At 42.8% G+C, this 24,923-nt stretch overlaps 1 protein-coding gene across 1 annotated transcript in view; it reads left to right on the top strand.

Moving 5' to 3' along the window:
- The window catches only part of LOC126416604 (keratin, type II cytoskeletal 68 kDa, component IB-like), a 63,831-nt gene extending 39,559 nt beyond the window's left edge, over window positions 1-24,272 (top strand). Inside the window, exons 2-3 of the mRNA XM_050084361.1 lie at window positions 15,328-15,598; window positions 23,807-24,272. Of these exons, the coding sequence (XP_049940318.1) occupies window positions 15,328-15,598; window positions 23,807-24,044 (509 nt within the window). The 3' untranslated portion in view covers window positions 24,045-24,272. The remainder of the gene's footprint in view (window positions 1-15,327; window positions 15,599-23,806) is intronic.
- Window positions 24,273-24,923: the final 651 nt, after the last annotated feature.

The following is a 24,923-nucleotide window of genomic DNA, read 5'->3' as shown; positions in this document are numbered from 1 at the left end:
AGTCTGCGTCAACAACCACGGCTATAAGACGGAGGTAGCAATCTGGAATATTTTACTTTTGTTTTGGTTTCGTGGAATACCATACTTTTATTTGCTCAAAGAGACATAAAGAGGAAAAAAAAGGAATTAATACTTTTCCCGTTTTGCCTCCACGGCTTTAATTAAGTCAGTTTCGTCGAACATAAAAACGAGTTCTGGTCACGCTGTAGAGCCCTGGCGTCATCCTGATGCAGCATGAGTTATTAAACGTCAGCAATGGTAATAATTTTGACTCCATAAAAACCGGGGCATCTTCGAATCTCTAACTTTTACACAACCGTTACATAATTTGTAAAAAAATAAACTCACGGGTGTTAGAGCAACCAAAGAAGTGATACGTTGCAGTAGGATGCCAGATAATTGCTCACGGAAGGAGCATAAAATTTCCTCTGTCCATCTGCATTGCATGCCGTGAGTAGAATGTCAAGGAAAGCAACTGCGCTATTAAGAGCAATTTCATGTTAACACACCTGGCAACATTTCGAAATATTACATTTCTACGAGTGATCTTCTCAGCTAACGTCAACGAGAAAACATCACCATTTAGAGAGTATCTTTGTTGCCGTAGCAGATGTCTTACTATCCAGTCGTTCTTCTCCTAAGGGTCTTCGATGTACTTCCTCACCTGTTTCTTTAACACTTATTCATATCGTACTTTATCTGTCCATTTAATTTTTAACCTTCTTCGATTGCATCACATTTCAAATGCTTCCAAATTCTTGTTCCCCGGATTTCAGATGGTCCGCGTTTTACTTCTGTACATTAGTGAGCTATAGACTTACACATTCGTGAATGTTTCCTCCCTGAGTTCCGTATCAATATCTGAGACCAGTAGGGCTCTTCTGTCCAAGAAAGTTTTCTTCGCCTGTGCCATTCTCGAGAGGTATCTTAGTTGCTTCGACCATCTTCCGTAATACTGCTTCGTAACTAACAGAACTGTTTCTTTTACTTAGGTGCAACCTTTCTTGCTTTGCAGTGTTGTAGGACAACAGCCGATATTTATGTAAAAAGGTAAAGAGCACCTTCAGCTGAAAGTTCATCTCCAATTTATTTTTTAGGCTACCGGTTTTGGCGGTATAATACGTGCATCATCAGGCCCTCTATTCTAGACAGTGGCTGAATTTTCCAATAACAAACGTGTGTATGTCATATGTGGAAATAACCAATCTTCGCACCAGCTTATGCCCGGACATTAGCGAACGAGAACGTCTCCAAGGTAAGGTTGTCGTATGCTAATGGCACTCGTGCATAAGCTGGTGCGAAGACTGGTTATTTTCACGGATGCATACACCTGTCATTGGAAAATTCAGCCACTAACTAAACTGCGCAACAGAATTAAAGCATCACTTTTTTCGAAAACCCGTAATTGTCCCCCTTTTACAACGCATAAGTTTTAAATTTGGCTCAAAGGTGCTACAACGTTCCTATGTAATGGTGAAACGGCATTGCGACCTCGGCCTCGACGCCCCTTCAAACAGCAAGGTGTCGACAAACGTGAAAAAAGAAAGACCAGAGCTCAGAAGCTGATGTGAAGTGTAATGTGGGTTAATGTTGTCACGTTGGTATCAGATTTCACCACAATTCTGCCTAACGCCACCGTGGACCTGTGACACGATGGGAAGATCGTCACAGCCCCTCTTATCTACATTTCACCCTTGTTTTGACGCCTCGGCAATGAAAGTCATAACCGCGATGCCCAGCGTCGAAATAAGCTGTTTTGTTATGGACGTCCGAGGAAAACATGTCAGACACACCGCCGCACGGAATCGAAACGAAAAGGCATCAGGGGACGTCGTTAAAGGGCCTCAGTAAACCACCTCTTTCCTTGAGATGTCTATTCACACAAATTTCGCTCCTTACATAACAGCTCGCCGTGCGATGAGCAAGAGGTAGATGTTCTTGAGAACCTTTAACATTGTTGACACCCTTGAAGGTTTCAAACACATCCCTATTGACATCGTTTGGCTGTATCCATAATGGACGTGATTACACATCTTTGGAGTGCAGTGTGACCACAAGTTTTGCTCTCGCGTGCAGACTGGAACTACTAGGAACCGTTTAAACCAATTCGACAAAACTTGAATGTGATCTACAGTAGCAGATGGTTCTTACGCTTTTTCAGCGCTCCTGTTTTACCCCTCCTGTGGCGTGATCACAGAGGAGTACGACATTGACACATACAAGAATAAAACGGCAAAGACTTCCTCTAAGAACTTGAGTTTGGCAAAACCATCAGTGGCACCAGCCCACATTTACTATTTTAAAAATGTACGAGGGCTATTCAGAAAGTAAGGTCCGATTGGGCGCGAAATGGAAACCACAGTGAAAATCCGATGAAGCTTTTCGCAGATGTAGTGGGCAATGTCTGTGGCATGCCCATACATCGCGTCAAGTTGCTCTTTTCAGTTCCGAGTGCTTAGTGACGACTTAAAGATTCCTAGAAAATGTGTCTTTCACCAAGTGTGAGTGCCATGTGAGAGATTTTGCCTGATGTGATGCAGCCCACATAACATAACTGTCATGTGTTTCCTTCCTCGTGACAATTCTCGGCCGCACTCTGCAGGGGCAATGAAGCTGCTTCTGCAGCGTTTTCGGTGGGAAGTGTTTGATTACCTACGATACAGACCGTAATAGACTCCCCTTGAGTTTCATCTCTGCTCACATGAACCTATGGCCATGAAGACGGTGTTTTGGGACGGACTACGAGCTGCAGACCAAGGTAGAGAATTGGTGGAAACCACAGGCAGCTGTCTTCTGCGATGGACGTAGGAAAGTTGGTACAACGCTTCGACAAATGTCTAACATGGAGTGGCAACTACATTGAGAAGTAGCTGGAAGCTGTAGCTGCCTGTGACAAATAAAAAGTTTTTTATTTTCACCGTGCATTCCGCTTCATGACTGATAAGACATTACTTTTCGAACAGCCCTCATACCTCTACAGAGAAAACCTGCGAGATACTCATAGGTGCCTGGAGGCAGGCAACTGACCCCAGACACGTGTCAAGTGGTTGCCTACCTGCAAGTGCCTCAGGCTCCCTCGCGGGTTTTCTCCAGAAAGGCACATTTTTAAAATTCTTATTGAACGTGGGCAGGTGCCACCGAGAATTTTGCTGGACTTGAGGTTTTAGAGAGACCCTTAACGGATTTAGTCTTGCATGTGTCAATGTTACACCCCTCTGTGATCACATCACAGGAGGGTTTGAGACAGGAGCACTGAAAAAAGCATAAGGACACTTTCCTGCTTTGGATCACGTTCAGATTTCATGGAATGGGTGTGGATGGTCCACAGTGGTTCCAACCTGTACATGTGAGCAGAATTCGCTGTCGCACTGCTCTGCGATCATGTTGAATGGGGATGCAGCCCACAATTTCCACATAGGGAGGTACGAAACGTCAGAGGGTGGCGGCAGTGTTAAAGGCTGTCAAGAGCGTCCTTCTGATGCTCATCACACTGCGAACTGTCGTTTTCTACCGCGATATGTGTGGAAATGGACGTCACAGGGAAAGGTGCGGTTTCGTTGATGCCATTTATAAAGTCCCCTAAGGCCTTTTCGTTTCGATTCTGTGCTGCAGTGTGACCGAAAATGAGTAAGAAAACCGAATATTTAAAAGCTGGGCGTCGAGGTTTTGACCTCCATCGCAGAGGCGTCAACAGAAGGGCGAAATGTGGGTAGGAGGGGCTCTGGTGACCTTCCCGTCGTGTGACAGGTTCACGCTCTGGTTCTGGGCAGAGTTGCGGTGAAACTTGGTCCCAATGTGACGTCACATGAACTTCTGAGCTCGAGCCTTCTTTCCGCATGTGTCGACACCTTGCTGTTTGAAATGTAGACGAACCCGAGGGTGAAGTTACAGGGTGCCATGTTGTTACATCATTATAGAGAGCCAACTTTCAAACTTACACGTTGGAATGGGAGACACTTAACGGGTTTCGGAAAAGTAATCCTTTAATTTTGTTGGGCAGTGTAGTGTAGAGGGCCTGATGATGGCGTATTACGTGGCCTAAGCCGGTAGCCTACAAAATAAATTGGAGATGAATTTATGCCTGCCGGTGTTCTCGAAATTTTTTACTGTTTCACTTCTTGCACTATTGTATCGTTGAACATTTTGATATCAAGTATGTCGTTACCGAACTGGTAATTGCAGAAAGGGAACAGGTCATCTTTTTCAAATTTAACAGGAGAAACAGAAAACTGCTTTGTACAAAAATTCTAAAGCAAAATTATTCTATATTTTTCCTAAAAATATTTGTTGTATGGTGCTTTACATTATGTAATTTTTGTCCAGTTTGCGATACCATTAGCTTTCTTTCTTTTTTTCTTTTTTTTTTTCAGCTGGAGATGTTCTCTTTTTGCATTAAACAATGTGGAATATAAATTAAAAGCCTTATGTTTGGAAAATAAGTAGTTAATTTGCATAGTTTCCTCAAACTAAATACGTTTTGAACATTCTTTCCTGTTTCATCTCTATTTTTGTCGGATATGTAAAAATTTCATTCCATATGCGTCTTTTCTTCTGGAATGTAAACTGACCTTTCTTTACTATCATCCTGTTTTAAGATGTTTGTGGGTAGTTTAGCTTTGTAGGCAGGTCCCTTGGGAAGTACTAGTTTCATTTGAGTACTCCTTAAATAACCTCTGTTACAAAATAGACGTTTGATTTTTATCTTACATTGAGCTATCTATGATGTATCTTTGATGAAACTAAATTCATGATACTTTGATAGGGCAAAAGAAATGTTTTATCTTTTGGTTCAGCTTCTCCTTAAGAATCATTATGAGGGCAATTTTGTTTCGTAGAATTTTGGCTACCAGTTACGGTAACCTTTAAAATCCTCTGGACGAGAACAACGCTAAGAGGACTGTCACCTCACTAACAGTGTAACATCTTTTCTGTTTTCTCTGTTTTTATCCCGATGATGCTAAAATCCATATCATTCGGAAAAATGAATGGCCTTTCTGAGTATAATGTCGTGATCCACGAAACTCTTCTGTTCCTAACGTTTCGTCCAGAAATGCGCTGAACGTTTTCAGAGGCGTTCCTCCACAGTTGATTCTCGCAGTCAGCAATCCCGAGAGGTTTACCAGGAGCAATCTCTGTGACACTCTCTCACTGGTCAAACAAACCTGTGACCATTCGTGCTGCCGTTCTCTGTACATGTTCAGCACCCCCTTTTAGAATTATTAGATTCGGGTCCCACATACTTGAACAATAGTCTGCAAGCGGCAGTCAAATGAAAATGAGACAAAAATATTTATTACTTCTAAAGTAGTTATCCAAAGTGCTAATGCCTTTAGCCTACTGTGAGTCTGCGGTCGTCTGCGGGACCGTGTTTGCATCCAGGGGAGCAACTCTTCGTCCGAAGCAACTGACCGCCACGAATATCTTCCTTCAGAGCTCCAAACATACACTCCTGGAAATTGAAATAAGAACACCGTGAATTCATTGTCCCAGGAAGGGGAAACTTTATTGACACATTCCTGGGGTCAGATACATCACATGATCACACTGACAGAACCACAGGCACATAGACACAGGCAACAGAGCATGCACAATGTCGGCACTAGTACAGTGTATATCCACCTTTCGCAGCAATGCAGGCTGCTATTCTCCCATGGAGACGATCGTAGAGATGCTGGATGTAGTCCTGTGGAACGGCTTGCCATGCCATTTCCACCTGGCGCCTCAGTTGGACCAGCGTTCATGCTGGACGTGCAGACCGCGTGAGACGACGCTTCATCCAGTCCCAAACATGCTCAATGGGGGACAGATTCGGAGATCTTGCTGGCCAGGGTAGTTGACTTACACCTTCTAGAGCACGTTGGGTGGCACGGGATACATGCGGACGTGCATTGTCCTGTTGGAACAGCAAGTTCTCTTGCCGGTCTAGGAATGGTAGAACGATGGGTTCGATGACGGTTTGGATGTACCGTGCACTATTCAGTGTCCCCTCGACGATCACCAGTGGTGTACGGCCAGTGTAGGAGATCGCTCCCCACACCATGATGCCGGGTGTTGGCCCTGTGTGCCTCGGTCGTATGCAGTCCTGATTGTGGCGCTCACCTGCACGGCGCCAAACACGCATACGACCATCATTGGCACCAAGGCAGAAGCGACTCTCATCGCTGAAGACGACACGTCTCCATTCGTCCCTCCATTCACGCCTGTCGCGACACCACTGGAGGCGGGCTGCACGATGTTGGGGCGTGAGCGGAAGACGGCCTAACGGTGTGCGAGACCGTAGCCCAGCTTCATGGAGACGGTTGCGAATGGTCCTCGCCGATACCCCAGGAGCAACAGTGTCCCTAATTTGCTGGGAAGTGGCGGTGCGGTCCCCTACGGCACTGCGTAGGATCCTACGGTCTTGGCGTGCATCCGTGCGTCGCTGCGGTCCGGTCCCAGGTCGACGGGCACGTGCACCTTCCGCCGACCACTGGCGACAACATCGATGTACTGTGGAGACCTCACGCCCCACGTGTTAAGCAATTCGGCGGTACGTCCACCCGGCCTCCCGCATGTCCACTATACGCCCTCACTCAAAGTCCGTCAACTGCACATACGGTTCACGTCCACGCTGTTGCGGCATGCTACCAGTGTTAAAGACTGCGATGGAGCTCCGTATGCCACGGCAAACTGGCTGACACTGACGGCGGCGGTGCACAAATGCTGCGCAGCTAGCGCCATTCGACGGCCAACACCGCGGTTCCTGGTGTGTCCGCTGTGCCGTGCGTGTGATCATTGCTTGTACAGCCCTCTCGCAGTGTCCGGAGCAAGTATGGTGGGTCTGACACACCGGTGTCAATGTGTTCTTTTTTCCATTTCCAGGAGTGTATGACAATCCTACGGGGAGAGATCGGTACTGTTTGGAGGATGAGTGAAACTCCAGCAGCGTTGTCGAAGCATCCTTGGTAATGCGTGGACAAGCATTATCCGTCAACAGAATGGTGCCGTCCATCAACATTCCTGGGAATCCACGTTGACCATTTACAAAAATGAAATGCGCCATCCAGTCCAGACGCCCTGAATGTTGATGGACTTCATTATTCTGTTGCAGGATAATGCCCGTTCACATGTTGGCAAGGTTGTTCCGACTACGCTGCAGAAGTTTTGCTTAGAAGCCCTTACACATCCTCAGTACCGTCCCGACCTCTGTCCGTGCGATTTCCATATTCTTGGAGCCCTGAAAAAAGACGTCCGTTGCCGTCTATTTGCTTCGCATAAAGAGGTGCTTTCTTTGGATCAATTATTGTTCTGTAGGCGACCGAAAACATTTTTCCATTAAGGCATTCACCGTCTTGTCTCATAGTGGGATAAATCTATTAGCAGTTATGGTGATTACTTTTGAAACAATAAACAGTTTACTTTTTCCCGATGTGTCTCGTTTTCGTTTGACTGCTGCTTATAGGATGGTTCACACGAGTGGTCTGCAAGCAATTTTAGACTGATTGTATTTCCATAATATTCTATCACCGAATCAACGTCTCCCAGCTGCTTTACCTGCTACTGTGCCTACCATTTCACACACCTAAAAATTGATAGACCCAGACATTTGTATGAGTTGACCGAATACAGTTGTAACTCGTTGATACTGTGGTCATAGGATACTTCGTTTTTCAATTTTGTGATGTGCGCAATTTGGTATCTATGAAAATTTAAAGCAACTTGCCAGTATTTGCACCACTTTGAAATCTTTTCAAGATCCGACTGATTGTTTGTGCAGCTTTTTTCAGACAGTACTTTATTACAGATAGCTGCATCATCTGCGAAAAGTCTAAAGTTAATATTTATTTTGTCTGAAAAATCATTAGTATACAACAAGACCGAAAGGGGACGCGATTACCTTTCCTGGGGCACACCCGAAGACTCTAAATCTCTCGATGACTCTCCATCCAAGATAGCAAGCAGCGTCCCCCTCCAAGAAATCCTCAATGCAGTCACCAGTTTCGTATGATACCCCATAAGATCGTACTTTTGACAATACTCTATAACAAGAAATTGTTTGTGTAAATTTAACGTCGCTTTATGAATAAAACTGACATGTAGAATACTAAAATGACCGTAGTTTTGCCAAAATAATAATTATTTTGTAGCAGAGGTTGAAAATACCGCTTCAGTCATAAGTTTATTTTCACACGTTCCTGTACTGCGCTCATAGGCAGGACACCGAGCCTGGTACACGCGGCGCTCGGGGACCACGGCACAGCTACGACACCTGAGGATGGGCTTATAACAGTCCGAAATGGTTCAAATGGCTCTGAGCACTATGGGACTCAACTGCTGAGGTCATTAGTCCCCTAGAACTTAGAACTAGTTAAACCTAATTAACCTAAGGACATCACAAACATCCATGCCCGAGGCAGGATTCGAACCTGCGACCGTAGCGGTCTTGCGGTTCCAGACTGCAGCGCCTTTAACCGCACGGCCACTTCGGCCGGCAACAGTCCGAAACCGGTCGTGTGAAAATAAAGCAACTTACAACTGAAGCGGTATTTTCAACTTCTGCTATAATGCTCAGTTGCGGATGTTCTTCCAACAGCATTGTTTGTAATTATTTTGTAAATACTTAGGATATCATTGTTTTTAAAAGACCAAGAATAAAATACTGTTCATTGATTTACTTACACCAGATAATTCACAGTGTTACGTTTTGTATTAGATTCATTTCCATTGTCTTTCAATGCAAAATTAGTGCAAAATTATTCCACTATTTTCTAGTTTATTCGAAATTGCTTCTAAGTTTCTTGTTGTGTTTTCTTTACAGTGACTTAGAAAAATTGCAGCCGGAATTAGCAGTTGACTCTTTCTGTTATGTCTGTGGCTTTTACATTGGGCGTAAACAAGTTAAACATAACACTGTATAGGAGAGTTTTGTAATGCATATGAATCTTACTTTGGAGTTACGGTTGGGGATGTGGAAATTTCTTGGGCCCATCGTCTGCCATGTGAAACTGTAGGTCTGTATTGGAAGGGTACCTCCATGGGACAAGAAAAATTATGCCTTTTGCAGTCCGTCGAATTTTGACGGAGCTCATAAACCATAATGATGTTTGCTGTTTTTGTATTGTGGCTATAGTACCTGTGCATATTACGTTCGGACTAATTAAACAGTTCAAGAAAGTTGTGGCTGGTGATTCTGCTGTTCTTCACTTTCAAAGGCCCAAGTTACCCCAGACATCTGACGCAAAAGTGAAAGGTGGAATTGTTTCCCGAGCCTCTGGTTCGCTTCATTTTACATTCAGTCAAAAGTTCTGGAGGAATCAATGACTAAAAACGAACGTTATGCACTGGACTCCTTCAGAATGCTGGTACATGGGTTTCTATATGAAAATAAATGAGAATTGCCTAAAATTGATGGTGCTTTAATTCAAAGCTACAATACCACTGGACGAAGAATGTAAGTTAAAATGACCTCTTAGTATTCACATATTGATTTCTTTAGACAGATTTTGGAAAATGTAATTGAAGAACACGGGGACGTTTCCAGGAAGACATTCGGTCTGTGGAGAAAACGTATCAAGGAAAGCGGCATACAGCTACGATAGGGGAGTATACACGGGGCTTTGTGGGTGAAACGAAGGTAGCACCACACAAAAGATCACTTTTTTACTTAAATTCTCCCTAAACTAAAGTATATGCTTTTTGAATGGCTGTTGCTTGTTACAAGTACTGTTCTTGTAGATATTATTTTCTTATATATCATTTCCCTGTTTGTTGAACACAATAGTATCTTATGTTAGCGTAGTTTTAGTAAAAGTGAATATTTTGAAATTACACCTAAAATACTGAAATAAGAAAAAAATTAGTTTCATATCCTTCATCAGCACTGCAAAGTCATATATAAACACTAAAACATTAAGATAAACAAAAGCCTGATAAAATTTGGTTATCCTGTGTAGTAAGTATGGTACTGAGCCAAAGGCTTTTTGAAAGTCGAGAAATACTGCTTCTTACCGACTGTCATGTTCCATGGCTTTCAGAGTTTCATCTTGAATCGCTGATTATATTCTGTATCCAGCTGTATACAGCTTCAGTGTATTTAAACACCGGTGTTATGGAGTACCAAAAGCTACTGTCATGTACATTTATCTATAGACAACCACTTTCAGTCAAGCGATCAATTTACGTATTAACGCTACATCAGATTAAAGGAAGGTTGCTTAGTGTTATTATATTCCACGCCAAACTACTTTCATTTAACTTGAATTAATGTCTATTGGTGACAGGAAGATGACTGCTTTACCGAGACTGGCTGTCCGTGAATAAGTACCCATCACAGCAGCATCTAGTGGTTTTCGTGATTTCGCTCCCGCAATCCCACGTTGTTGTTGATTGGTATTGGTTCGTATCAAAGAAAGAAGACGACTGTAGTTCTGTTTAGTAATTGCTTCAACTTTCACATCTAGTGTTCCTTAGAAGGGAAAATAAATTAAATTCAAACATCTTAACCATTATGAGGAGATCTGTTGTTTGACATTCATCTGCAAAATTACAGATACGGAACTGGCGACATCTCACGGTGTAAAACTCTGTTAATGAGCGTCATTCTTCTCGGTCTATACTTTAGAATGAAAGCGCTTCGGGAAAAAGCATTTCTAGACGTATGTCATTCTTCTCGGAAGTGTTTTTTTCTATCACGCGCTCCCTGTGAAGGTGTCGAAACTGCAGTAGTCGTCAACAACCTGACACCTGAACAAAAGCCAAGGTCAATAGCCGCCTATCGAATGCAACGAGTCCACTTTCACGGGAACACGACGGACGTCAAACAGTTCGAGGAAGTTTACGAGTGGCTGTCGTCCTGAAAACCTGTAAAAGGAAGTCATTATCTAAAAGTTTCGTTGCCCATTTGTCTTCTTGGTTTCGAATGTCTTGTTCGATTTTACATTGTCGTATTCTCTCACTTGATTCACAACCTCTATGAAGATACCCAGATTTTTCATTACGCTTCCTTCCACTATAAACCACAATGTATGTAGCCGACAATACGAAAGCATGAAATGTCATAATCATTGTCTGATAGATTTAAAATTAACAGCTTGTCCGTTCTTCGGTGGTATGAATAGTTTCGGGAAACATAATGGTTAGTCTCCTTTTGTCTCGGTGCATCGAATTTCTCGTTCACACTCTATCGAATTTAGGTTGTTCTGGCGTATCTCATAGGCTCAAGGTGAAACGTCATTCAGTCTCCGTCCGTATTACATATACCTTCAATGTACGTCCAGCATTTATAAGTTTTTGGGACCGTCTAGAACAATGCGCAAAACATATTGGACGGAATTTCTAGTGCCAGTAAAAAAAATCTGTATTTTTAAGTTAAAAAAGACTTATTTCTCGACGAAATAACTTTAAGCTCACGCTGTCTGACGTTTCCCTTGTGAAAACATTCCTCCTCTTAAGTCCAGCTGTGGAAGATATGCTCACTTTTCGTCTACGGTTGCTATAATTCAATAATTAGAACTACTCTACGCCCATATCACCACCATAAGTTTAATCCCCTCTGGGAAAGGGTTAGTCTGCTGTTCACGCAATCTGAGGTTGGCTATACGTCTGGGTGTGGTTGCTCATTAACATTCTCCTATCTGGGAGCTAGTAGAAGATTTTTGAAGGGTAGCGGTGTAGAGCAGAGGCGTAAATGCATTGGCAAGTTGTGGAGAAAAGAATAAAAGATAAAATCTGCGTGACAGTCTAACGAGTGAGAAGAGTGCTGGAGGGTTACGCGGCGACAATTCGTGCAAGGGTACTACGTTTGTTAGCGTGTAGTTACCATTGTTACTGGACACCGACAATGTCTGCTGAGCCAACTACGGCGGCGTCGGTCCCGTAATCTGTCAAACCTATCAGAGAGGTCAAATTGGTAACAAAATTGGCCGCTTAGTGTAGTGTTTCATCTACATTTATATCTACGTGATTACTCAGCTATTCACAATAAAGTGCCTGGCGGAGGGTTCAATGAACCACCTTCAGGCAGTCTCTCTACCGTTCCACTCTGGAACGGCGCGCGGGAAAAACGAACACTTAAATTTTTCTGTGCGAGCCCTGATTTTTCTTATTTTATCGTGATAATCATTTCTCCCTATGTTTTGTAGTCCCTAAGTATTTAGTTGAATTTATAGCCTTCAGATTTGTGTGACTTATCGCGCAATCGAAATTTAGCGGATTTCTTTTAGTATTCATGTGAATAACTTCACACTTTCCTTTATTCGGGATCATTTGCCACTTTTCACACCTTACAGATATTTTATCTAAACCATCAGCAGTTCGTTTTGGTCACCTGACGACTTTACAAGGCGGTAAATGGCAAACAATCTAAGACGGCTACTCAGATTGTCTCCTATGTAGTTAATGTAGATCAGGAACAATAGGGGGCCTATAACACTTCCTTGGGGAACGCCGGATATTACTTCTGTTTTACTCGATGACTTTCGTCTATTGCTACGAACTGTGACCTTTCTGACAGGAAATCACGAATCCAGTCGCACAACTGAGGCGATACTCCGTAGGCACGCAGTTTGAATAGAAGACGGTTGTGAGGAACGGTGTCGAAAGCCTTCTGGAAATCTAAAAATATGGAGTCAATTTGACATCCCCCTGTCGATAGCACTCATTACTTCCCGAGTATAAAGAGCTAGTTGTGTTCCACTAGAACGATATTTTCTGAATCTGTACTGGCTATGTGTCAGTAAATCGTTTTCTTCGAGGTACTTTATAGTTCGAATACAATGTATGTTCCAAAACCCTACTGCAAATCGACGTTAGTGATATGGGCCTCTAATTCAGCGGATTACTCCTACTTCCCTTTTTGGGTATTGGTGTGACTTAAGCAGTTTTCCAGTCATTCGGTAAGGATCTTTCTGTGAGCGAAGATTGTAATTGCTAAATATGGAGCTATTGTATCAGAATACTCCGAAAGGAACCTCACTGGTATACAATCTGGCCCGGATTTAAGCTGCTTTGCTACAGCGAGGATATCTACAACTACATTTACATCTACATCTACATCCATACTCCGCAAGCCACCTGACGGTGTGTGTCGGAGGGTACCTTGAGTACCTCTATCGGTTCTCCCTTCTATTCCAGTCTCGTATTGTTCGTGGAAGGAACGATTGTCGGTATGCCTCTGTGTGGGCTCTGGTTTTATCCTCATGGTCTCTTCGCGAGATATACGTAGGAGGGAGCAATATACTGCTTGACTCCTCGGTGAACAAACTTAAACAAAGGCCCGTACCGAGCTACTGAGCGTCTCTCTTACAGAGTTTTCCACTGGAGTTTATCTGTCATCTCCGTAACGCTTTCGCGATTACTAAATGATCCTGTAACGAAGCGCGCTGCTCTCCGTTGGATCTTCTCTATCTCCTCTATCAACGCTATCTGGTACGGATCCCACTGGTAAGCAATATTCAAGCAGTGGGCGAACAAGTGTACTGTAACGTACTTCTTTTGTTTTCGGATTGCATTTCCTTAGGACTCTTCCAATGAATCTCAGTCTGGCGCCTGCTTTACCGTCGATCAACTTTATATGTTTCTATGTTTCTCATCTTGGCAGTTGTTCTTTATTGAAATTCAGGAATATTTACGTCGTCTTCTTTGGTGAAGGATTTTCGGAAAACCGTGTTTAATAATTCTGATTTAGTGGCACTGTCATCAGTGACTTCACCGTTGTTATCGCGCAGTGAAGGTATTGACTGCGTCTTGCCACTGATGCGCTTTATGTATGACCAGAATCTCTTTGGATTTTCTTCCAGATTCCGAGACAGAATTTCGTTGTGGAAATTATTAAAATCATCTATCACCGAAGTACGCGCTAGGCGGACAATGGCTGAATACCAGCCTCACTGGCCCGCCATACGGCTGAGCAAACAGAAATGATGGTCTGGGGTGCGATTTCATTTCACAGCAGGACTACCTTGGTTGTCATCCGCAGCACCCCGGCATAGCTTCGTATCGACAATATTCTACACCCCGTTTTGTCTGATTTCGTGGGAGAGGGGGAGAACGTCGAAGCAATATCTGTGCAGTCGCGTCGACGGTGGATGTGCGGGCATACCCTCCACTTTCAGTTTGTATAATATTACATTTTCGCAATGTTGTTGTTGTGGTCTTGAGTCCAGAGACTCGTTTGATGCATCATCTCTCCATGCTACTCTATCCTGTGAAAGCTTCTTCATCTCCCAGTACCTACTGCAACCTACATCATTCTGAATCTGTTTAGTGTATTCATCTCTTGGTCTCCCATTACGATTTTTACCCTCCACGCTGTCCTCCAATACTAAATTGGTGATCCCCTGATGCCTCAGAATATGCCCTACCAACCGATCCGTTCTTCTAGTCAAGTTGAGCCACAAATTTCTCTTCTCCCCAGTTCTATTCAATACCTCCTCATTAGTTATGTGATCTACCTATCTAATCTTCAACATTCTTTTGTAGAGCCACATTTCGAAAGCTTCTATTCTCTTCTTGTATAAACTATTTGTCGTCCACGTTTCACTTCCATACATGGCTACACTCCATGCAAATTCTTCCAGAAACGACTTCCTGACACTTAAATCTATACTCGATGTTAACAAATTTCTCTTCTTCAGAAATGGTTTCCTTGCCATTGCCAGTCTACATTTTATATCCTCTCTACTTCGACCATCAGTTATTTTGCTCCCCAAATAGCAAAACTCATTTACTACTTTAAGTGTCTCATTTCCTAATCTAATGCCCTCAGCATCACCCGACTTAATTTGACTACATTCCATTATCCTCATTTTTGCTTTTGCTTATATCCTCCTTTCAAGACACTGTCCATTCCGTTCAACTGCTCTTCCAAGTCCTTTGCTGTCTCTGACAGAATTCCAATGTCATCGGCGAACCTCAAAGATTTTATTTCTTCTCCATGCATTTTAATTCCTACTCCAAATTTTTCTTTTGTTTCCTGTACTGGTTGCTCAATATACAGATTGAATAACATCGGGGCGAGGCTACAAGCCTGTCTCACTCCCTTCCCAACCACTGCTTCCCTTTCATGCCCCTCGACTCTTATAACTGCCATCTGGTTTCTCTACAAATTGTAAATAGCCTTTCGCTCCCTGTATTTTACCCCTACCACCTTCAGAATATGCAGCATTTGTTTTGACCACCATAGTATTCTGTTTCCTTCTTTTTTTAAAATCAAATCGGCGCTTAACATTAGTTGCTTTACAATATGTGCGAATATAACATAAATAAGTTTCCCAGTTGTAGCAACATGTGTTTGCGAGACCACGGAAATTTCTGCTTTGAGCAGCTCTTATGAAGTGTGATCTTCCGCAGGAGCGGGCGACGTCTTCGTGTTCCCGGAGCCGCACGTGGTGGCTGCGGCGGCCCCACTGCCCACGGCGTCTGCGTCTGCGGCGGCGGCGTCGGAGGCAGCAGGGGGCGGCGTGGGGGCGAGCGCCGTGGCCGAGGGTGGGTTGGCCGGCGCCTCGAGCTTCAGCGGTCCCGGGTTCGCTGCCAGCCACGCCTCCAGCTACGGCGGCGGCGGGGGCGGCGCCTTCAGCTACAGCAGCGGCGCTCACGCCGCCTCCTACAGCTCCAGCTTCGGGTGAGCGTCGGGTGCGGCGGGAGGCGGGAGACCAGGCTCCTTCCCAGGCTCGACAAGCGCTCTCTTCAACCTGCTACCCCTCTCACTCTGTGTTCACATTCTATACACACTCATCCGAAAAACTGATACAGCCATGGTTATCCTTCTGGAAGATTCGGTCTTCAACAGCATTTTCACACAAGAACGTAACACTGTATTCTCTATTACCAGTATATTATTATACTAAATATGCAAGAGCCATAGTACAGCCCATGCGTTGGACACAGTTCCTGATCCGATAAATTACCATTTGTAATCTTCGCTCACCTAGATTAACTGAAATTAGACATAAAAATTAATCGAAGCTGTCGTTATGTCTAAGCCATAGATTTAAAATCCTTCAGTTCTTTAAATTTTTTTTACGACTCATTGAAGTTCACTAGAGTTAGTAGCATAATTGAATTAATTAACATTAGTGCAGAAACAGCAAAATACTCATAAACTATTAATTCTTGCTACTTAATTTCTTAATTTTTTAAATTAAACTAAAAGTTTAAAAAAGGGGCATGTGTTCTCTACCCTGTGCTCCATTTTCTTACCTGACGTCAAGCATGTGAAGTTCTAATTGTTTAGCTTTTCCTCTATTAATGTGATTACTATGAAAATTAACCTCAACCACATTACTGCAAATTGATGCTTATCTATGTAAGGGAACTCACTGAATAGCCTAGGTAGTTCTGGACGATGAAGCCAGAGCTAGCACTATGATAGTTCCTAAAGAGCTAAATTGTGATTGACAATGTTTATAGTATATCATAAGATGTAGAACCGTTTCGCTGTCAACCGCAGATCTATCTTTTTCTTAAGCTAATGTATGGCACGAGTTCCTTGTTTACAGTAATGTATAATGTTTACATAAATAAAGTGTTCAACTTACAATGTTCAAAGAACAAAAGTAATAACATTGTTATTGTAGTGAGACGTCATGCTATATTCATCCTACATTAGTCAAGCATTCCCTTCAAGTACCTTGTGCAGCAGCATTACAACACACGAAGAGCTCCTATCCTAACAGGTAAGAGTCTCTGAAGAAGCAGTAATAGGAGATTTGTTCCCGGTAGCATGAAGTTCACTAGCCTCGTACGCATAGTGTACTGCAATCTCAGCAGCCCATCTACCAGAAACACTCAGCTCACTATAAACACTTCACCTACAGTAACTAGGTGATGATGCGCAGTAGCGATGTAGTAAGCTCGTACATGGGAAGACAGCGCTTCGAATATCCATTCGGCTATCGGAATTCACTTTTCCGAAGATATTCCTAAATCGGTGAAACTAAATACCGTAATGGTTCCTCTCCCTCGTCCTTGTCCAATACGAACATGTGCTCCGCATCTGACGATATTTCTGATGGGCTGATTAATCGTGATCTTCCTTTTTTATCCATCGCAACTCATTACCAATTTGACATAGAGTCCCATATGCAAGAAATGAGCGTTGGGGAGCAAATGGGTATCAGTGGACGGGATTTGTCCTTGTCTTCCTCGGAACTGTTATGAAGTGTCAAGTGTATGTGTCGTATTGATGACTGTGATGAGATGGCTGTACAGTCTAGCGTTGCGGTACTGGTGTTAAGCAAGAAGGGAACGGAGATGATGCTACCGCTGATGGCACATAGTCTTCTCCTCTCGGATAGCACCAAGGAGAGCCGCCGGAAGGAACACCATGAACAGTCACTCATGCCCTCAATTCGCGAGACACTGCGGAGAGGTTTGGACTTCAATCCAGTGCACTGGCGCAAAGACTGATGAACAGGAACTTTGCACCACCACCTCTCCTCCCCTTGCCGGCCAAATACTGACATTTAAAATTTTCCACCACCAGGATTCTAACCTACTTGCCTCCGTGTCGAGCGCCACCCGACAAGCATGCGTTAGTGACCTAGGAGAGGGAGATAGGTAACATAGACCTGTACAGAGAAAAAAAAAAGAGTGCCACTCAGTTCAACTAACTAGATTCACTCAATAAATACGCTGTAGTTTATTCAAGACGACAACTTTCAACATTCATTGCCGTCATCTTTAGGTCTTTAACATCTTTTTGTTGTAAAATATATTCATTTTACGTTGAACTTCACGCACAAGATGTCAAGTGGCTAAAACGCAGCACATTACAAACGTTTGTCATTGCTGAAATATTTAATAACATGACGTGTTGAGTTTTATCCACTTGACATCTTGTGCATGAGGTTCAGTGTAAAACGAGCATATTTTACAACCAAAAGATTTTAAAGCAATGACTGTTGAAACCTGTCGTCTTAAATAAAGAAATTTTTATGCGATCTTGGCTTTTGAATGGTTTTTAACAATTAAAACAGATAGCCCTGCAACACTCTGAAAATGAGGAAATCCAGTGTAGTTTATTCGCTGGGCAGGTTCCCAGCGAGGAATACAAAATCATAGCAAACCATTTTCAACGGCTTCAAACATGAACGAAGATTTCAACTGAAATTAATCTACAATAAAGTATAAACCAAAGAAATATTTCAATGTATTATTTATTTTTCTTAAATCTTGCACCCTGATTTCACTCAGTCCATTTATGTTATACTCTGCTTACTCTAAATTAGTCTAACACGGTTTACACAATCACAATACGGGTAAGGCACAGACATCTGTTTTTTTTTCTCTGCGTAAGAGTTCTATTGAAATCTCAGTGAATTTCGCATACTTTTTAAGTCTTCATAGTCTCGGGAGGATAGACGTAGAAAAATGTCTTACTCTAGTCTGAACCTGGCCGATGGACTTCAACTCGACCAGCTTCGTCCCTCCGCAACGGTTTGAACGCTATGAGATTGCGTTCCGATTTCCTAGCTTATCTATATCTATACCCTGCAACCAGCCTTATGGTGTCCAAGAGACTCCAAAGTATCCGCTGTTTGCTTTTGATGAACAGGACAAAAAACGCCCTCGATATAAAGTTCCTGCTACGTAAGTCGCAACCAATTAAAGCACAGTCTGCCGTGCGGGATTAGCCTAGCGGTCTCAGGCACTGCAGTCACGGACTGTGCGGCTCGTCCCGGCGGAGGCTCGAGTCCTCCATCGGACATGGGTGTGTGTGTGTTTGTCCCTAGAATAATTTGGGTTAAGTTGTGTGTAAGCTTAGGGACTGATGACCTTAGCAGGTAAGTCCCATAAGATCTCACACACATCTGAACATTTGAAAGCTCAGTCTAGCAATCATACTAATACCATGGCATGTAGTGTAGCCTGGTGCAAGCCCTTCTAGCAGGCACAATTGTAACAACTTCTGTATCATTGTATTGAGTGTAAAATAAGTCGTGGTGGTGACTGATGCCTGCATATGTAGTGTGCAGTATCATGAATGTGTCGTTGTTGATGCTGATGATAACGAAAAAAGATAGGATGTCAGTGCCGACATAAAACCTGCTCCTCTCGAACAGCAAAAAAGGGGCCGCAGGGTCCAACGACCACGCAGCTAACGGATCAGCATCACAGCCACAGACCCTCACTCAATGGGACATTGTGGAGGGGTTTTGAATTTCTCCCAGAACGCTGGCGCAAACTCTGGTGATAATGATCAGGAATTTTACGCCACTACCTCTTTTCCGACAAAATTCTGGCTATGAAAATTACTTCCACGATCAGGATTCGATTGAGTTACCTCAAAGTTGAGCACCACCACGAAAGAATGTGTTAGTGATCTCTACTGAGGAGGCTTCTTTTGCTGTAATTTACCTAGAAGAGTTGCATTTTAATTGTAATTTGACGTGACTTATATGCCGAGTACTACATATTATTTGTCTCTGCTGCGCAAATCAAACAGGTCACTAATACTGTAGTTAATTCCTAGTAGAAATTTTGCTGCCATGACACTGTTGTAGTTTCAAAAGATCATTAGAACAGCACAGACCCTTCTCTCCCAAGATGCTTCGCCCAGTCTTCTTGATGTAGGCCATTCGCGATTTCCTGAAGTCTCCTAAGGTGAATGCCATATTCTGTGAAAAGGATCTTGCCGATTTCCTATCCGAGCTAGTGTTTCTAATGATCTCGACATCGAAGGGACATTACACTTTAGGCTTGTTTTCCTCCTTAATTTCTCCAAAATTCACTTTCTACCTATCATTGTGTTTATTCATTCTGGGACTGCAGGCAGTAAGCTCTGGCCAGAACCCAAAATGACGACATATTGCTGTAACACATTTTCTCTGATTGGATGTCTACTTTACTTCTCCACATTTTCGAAGTGATAATTTCATACAACCATCTCCTTCAGAGTATCTGCATCCATTTCCTCGCTCTAATTATCGCTGAATTACCTGCCGTTTACTGTCGCTTCCAAGTCGATGTTCTTATTGTGGTTTCACAAGCATGGCGTCACATATGATTTGATTTCATACAAACAACTATAATGGTGTGAGCACAGAACCATTGATACGAACGAAACGCCTACATTTATTTCACCTACAGAGTTTCGCAGAAAGGCATACGTTGTCTCAGTGAGATGTATTTCTTCTTCTTCTTCACCAGTTTCTGACAAGTGAGTGCATATCACTATCAATTTATTCAGCCGTGTCGTAGATTACTATGTAATTGAAACTCAATTACGAATGCAGCTTCAAAAATTAGCTAGACGAATAACATGATGGTCTATTGTATATTTATTGAGTTTCATGCGATTAATAGAGATTATAAACTGTATGTTTTAGTTTTTCTTAGCTTTGGTAAATAATAAATAATATTTATGATCCATCTACAAATACATGTCACTTCCGATACATGTATACTGGGAATTTAATTTCGTTCTGCTATTACATCCAGTCTGCTAAATGAAATCTCACGTAGTATAACTGATGTCGTATGGACAGAGATTACAAACGAGAAGAATGTTCATCATGAAAATTTTTGACGAGCACCTAATTTCGTACGCACTGGGACTGCCAAAGGAGTCGGTTCTATTTTTATTTGCTTATAATCATTTATTAATGTAAAGCTATTTTCCAACAACATAATTTTTTTAGGAACTAATAGTTATCAGCAAGATAATTAACAGCAGTACAGCAGTTTTTCTTCATATTTCGTGAATGCGATTTGATGGCTTTACGACAATACAAGAATTGCTTTTTCATTGAAAATGATATCAGTAGAGTATCGGCAAGCAATTCACCGCGACTGTTGGTGTCTCTGTCCTTGTAACAGGGGTGCGTACTGCTGTCTTTTCATTGTTAAGCTCAGCTATTCGCAAAATGAAATGTTCTTGTCGCTAATTTTGATTTCTTTATTGGTAGTAGGCTGTAATAGCTTCTTTACGTGCAATAAACAGGAATGGACGACATTATCATAGCCTCATACCGTTTTACGAGTACCTGTTGGCGTTCTTCTACATCTACATCTACATCCATACTCCGCAAGCCACCTGACGGTGTGTGGCGGAGGGTACCTTGAGTACCTATCGGTTCTCCCTTCTATTCCAGTCTCGTATTGTTCGTGGAAAGAAGGATTGTCAGTATGCCTCTGTGTGACTCTAATCTCTCTGATTTTATCCTCATGGTCTCTTCGCGAGATATACGTAGGAGGGAGCAATATACTGCTTGATTCCTCGGTGAAGGTATGTTCTCGAAACTTCAACAAAAGCCCGTATCGAGATATTGAGCGTCTCTCCTGCAGAGTCTTCCACTGGAGTTTATCATCTCCGTAACGCTTTCGCGATTACTAAATGATCCTGTAACGAAGCGCGCTGCTCTCCGTTGGATCTTCTCTACCTCTTCTATCAACGCTATCTGGTAAGGATCCCACACTGCTGAGCAGTATTCAAGCAGTGGACGAACAAGCGTACTGTGACGTACTTCCTTTGTTTTCGAATTGCATTTCCTTAGGATTCTTCCAATGAATCTCAGTCTGGCGTCTGCTTTACCGACGATCAACTTTATATGATCATTCCATTTTAAATCACTCCTAATGAGTACTCCCAGATAATTTATGGAATTAACTGCTTCCAGTTGCTGACCTGCTATATTGCAGCTAAATGATAAGGGATCTTTCTTTCTATGTATTCGCAGCACATTACACTTGTCTACGTTGAGATTCAATTGCCATTCCCTGCACCATGCGTCAATTCGCTGCAGATCCTCCTGCATTTCAGTACAATTTTCCATTGTTACAACCTCTCGATATACCACAGCATCATCCGCAAAAAGCCTCAGTGAACTTCCGATGTTATCCACAAGGTCATTTATGTATATTGTGAATAGCAACGGTCCTACGACACTCCCCTGCGGCACACCTGAAATCACGCTTACTTCGGAAGACTTCTCTCCATTGAGAACGACATGCTGCGTTCTGTTATGTAGGAACTCTTCAATCAAATCACACAATTGGTCTGATAGTCCATATGCTCTTACTTTGTTCATTAAACGACAGTGGGGAACTGTATCAAACGCCTTGCGGATGTCAAGAAACACGGCATCTACCTGGGAACCCGTGTGTATGGCCCTCTGAGTCTCGTGGACGAATAGCGCGAGCTGGGTTTCAGACGACCGTCTTTTTCGAAACCCATGCTGATTCCTACAGAGTAGATTTCTAGTCTCCAGAAAAGTCATTATACTCGAACATAATACGTGTTCCAAAATTCTACAACTGATAAACGTTAGAGATATAGGTCTATAGTTATGCACATCTGTTCGGCGTCCCTTCTTGAAAACGGGGATGACCTGTGCCCTTTTCCAATCCTTTGGAACGCTACGCTCTTCTAGAGACCTACGGCACACCGCTGCAAGAAGGGGGGCAAGTTCCTTCGCGTACTCTGTGTAAAATCGAACTGGTATCCTATCAGCCTTTCCTCTTTTGAGCGATTTTAATTGTTTCTCTATCCCTCTGTCGTCTATTTCGATATCTACCATTTTGTCATCTGTGCGACAATCTAGAGAAGGAACTACAGTGCAGTATTCCTCTGTGAAACAGCTTTGGAAAAAGACATTTAGTATTTTGGCCTTTAGTCTGTCGTCCTCTGTTTCAGTACCATTTTGGTCACAGAGTGTCTGGACATTTTGTTTTGATCCACCTACCGCTTTGACATAAGACTAAAATTTCTTACGATTTTCTGCCAAGTCAGTACATAGAACTTTACTTTCGAATTCATTGAACGCCTCTCTCATAGACCTCCTCACACTACATTTCGCTTCGCGTAATTTTTCTTTGTCTGCAAGGCTTTGGCTATGTTTATGTTTGCTGTGAAATTCCCTTTGCTTCCGCAGCAGTTTTCTAACTCTTTTGTTGTACCACGGTGGCTCTTTTCCATGTGTTATGATCTTGCTTGGGTTATATGGCTGACGGTTCTCTGACTTTCCTGGCAGATTAAAACTGTGTGCCCGACCGAGACTCGAACTCGGGACCTTTGCCTTTCGCGGGCAAGTGGTAGAGCATTTGCCCGCGAAAGGCAAAGGTCCCGAGTTCGAGTCTCGGTCGGGCACACAGTTTGAATCTGCCAGGAAAGTTTCATATCAGCGCACACTCCGCTGCAGAGTGAAAAGCTCAATCTGGTTCTCTGACTGTTCTTCTGTCGTTTCGGCAGGACGAGTGACTATGCACTGTCAAAGGTTCTCCATCAAATTGCTCGCCACCGGTGGTGGTTAATGTAACTTTGAGAAATCACATGCGAATACCGACAGATAGCATTTGTGGGTTGTGTCAGTGCAGTCTTCCTCTGCGAAACCACACTGATCATTTTGTATTTCTGTTGTGTCTTAAACAAGGAAAAATATTTATCATTGTCGTTTATCTGTGAAGGCTGCATTTACAACTGGACAAAACGTTTTAAGTGTTAGCCATAGACGTTTCACGTTCTTTATTTCTTTAAGCACCATCATGCTTTTACGTTGCAACTGATTTCAAATCCTAATGATTTATGTTAGGAGAGATTAACAACCTTATGGGATGATTTTTAAGGCACTTGGCTGTACTGAAGAAGGGTACTACTTTAATGTTCTCTTCTTTGTAATTCTGTATTTGAATTAATATAACAAAAGAGTCGTTCGAAATTTAAAAAAAAGTCAAGAAAAAACTGGAAAATGTTATTTTGATCAAACAGGTTGACGTTTAATCGTTTCATAACGTAGATGTATCCCAGTTTCAGACAGACTAACCGCCGTGTTTTCAGACCGATCTCTGAACAGTGTACGCTAACACAGGCGCCGCCTCCGCCGTGTTTCAGGCCGGCGGGGGCGGCGGTCCATCACTCGGCCAGCTTCAGCTTCAGCCACAGCCAGGGCCTCGGCCACGGCCAGCAGCAGTTCCAGCAGCTGCCGCCAGAGTTCGTACGCCGTCGCGGCTCGTCTTCCAATCCAGCGTTGAAATCTCCGGAGCTATTGCGGCGACTGATGCGACGCCTATCGACTGCCAGGCGAAACGCCACGACATTTCTACGAAGGGCAGCGGCCTCGTCTCATTGACAACTGCTGTGCTAGGAAAAATGTCTCTATGCTCAAGCTTTTTTTTTAAATTTAATTCCTGCTACGTAGTAGTTACCATCACAAGTTACCGAAGAAAACCTCAAGTTGACCAAAGCTGTAAATGTAAGCAAAGCACCCGCAGGTGTTGCAACTCACTGCCATAACTCCAACGTTGTGTTCAGCCTCTCACCATTTAAGCATAAATAAATAGCATTGCTCAAATTTTAATACATGATTTGCAACATAACCCTACCGTCTAATTTTTACACTTATATTTATATTTATAGCGTGTTTTTAAAGCGAGACAATTCCGTCACTCGTAATACAAGATGTACTCCCATCTGATTCTCAGTTAGTGTATGTTTTCTTAGCGCGTTTGTTGTTCCGAATTAGTCGAACGTAAACTAAAACAGGCGTTTAGAGACAGAATGTTTTTAAAACGTTGTTGCAGTCAGGGTATGTATGTAGTGTATACCATTCGTGACTCTTTAAACTCTTCTCCTTCTCTGACAGGATACATAAACAGATATCGACGATATTTCTAGTCTAGAACAACCAGCAACGTTGCTCAGAAGTCAGTGGTATCAGACGCAGTGCTGGACCAATTCCATAATGACCAATTTCTGTATGAAATTTTCCCCCCGTGTGCCGCCTATCAAACAAACAAAAACAACTGTAACACTGTCTCTCTGTTATGTCTCTGATTAAGTTAATAAATTTAATAAATTTTCCATTGATTCATTCTGATTAATTGCATTTTTTGCAATATCCTATCAAGCTTTCGCCGCATACATATGTAAGTTACCAGTGCACCTTTTTAGAGTACATTTTGTAAAAAAAAAATAAAAAAAAATGTTATTGAGTACGTACCTTATAAGT

This window comes from Schistocerca serialis, chromosome 1 (genome assembly GCF_023864345.2).
Source record: "Schistocerca serialis cubense isolate TAMUIC-IGC-003099 chromosome 1, iqSchSeri2.2, whole genome shotgun sequence".
Taxonomy (NCBI): domain Eukaryota; kingdom Metazoa; phylum Arthropoda; class Insecta; order Orthoptera; family Acrididae; genus Schistocerca; species Schistocerca serialis.
This window is presented reverse-complemented; position numbering and strand designations above follow the sequence as displayed.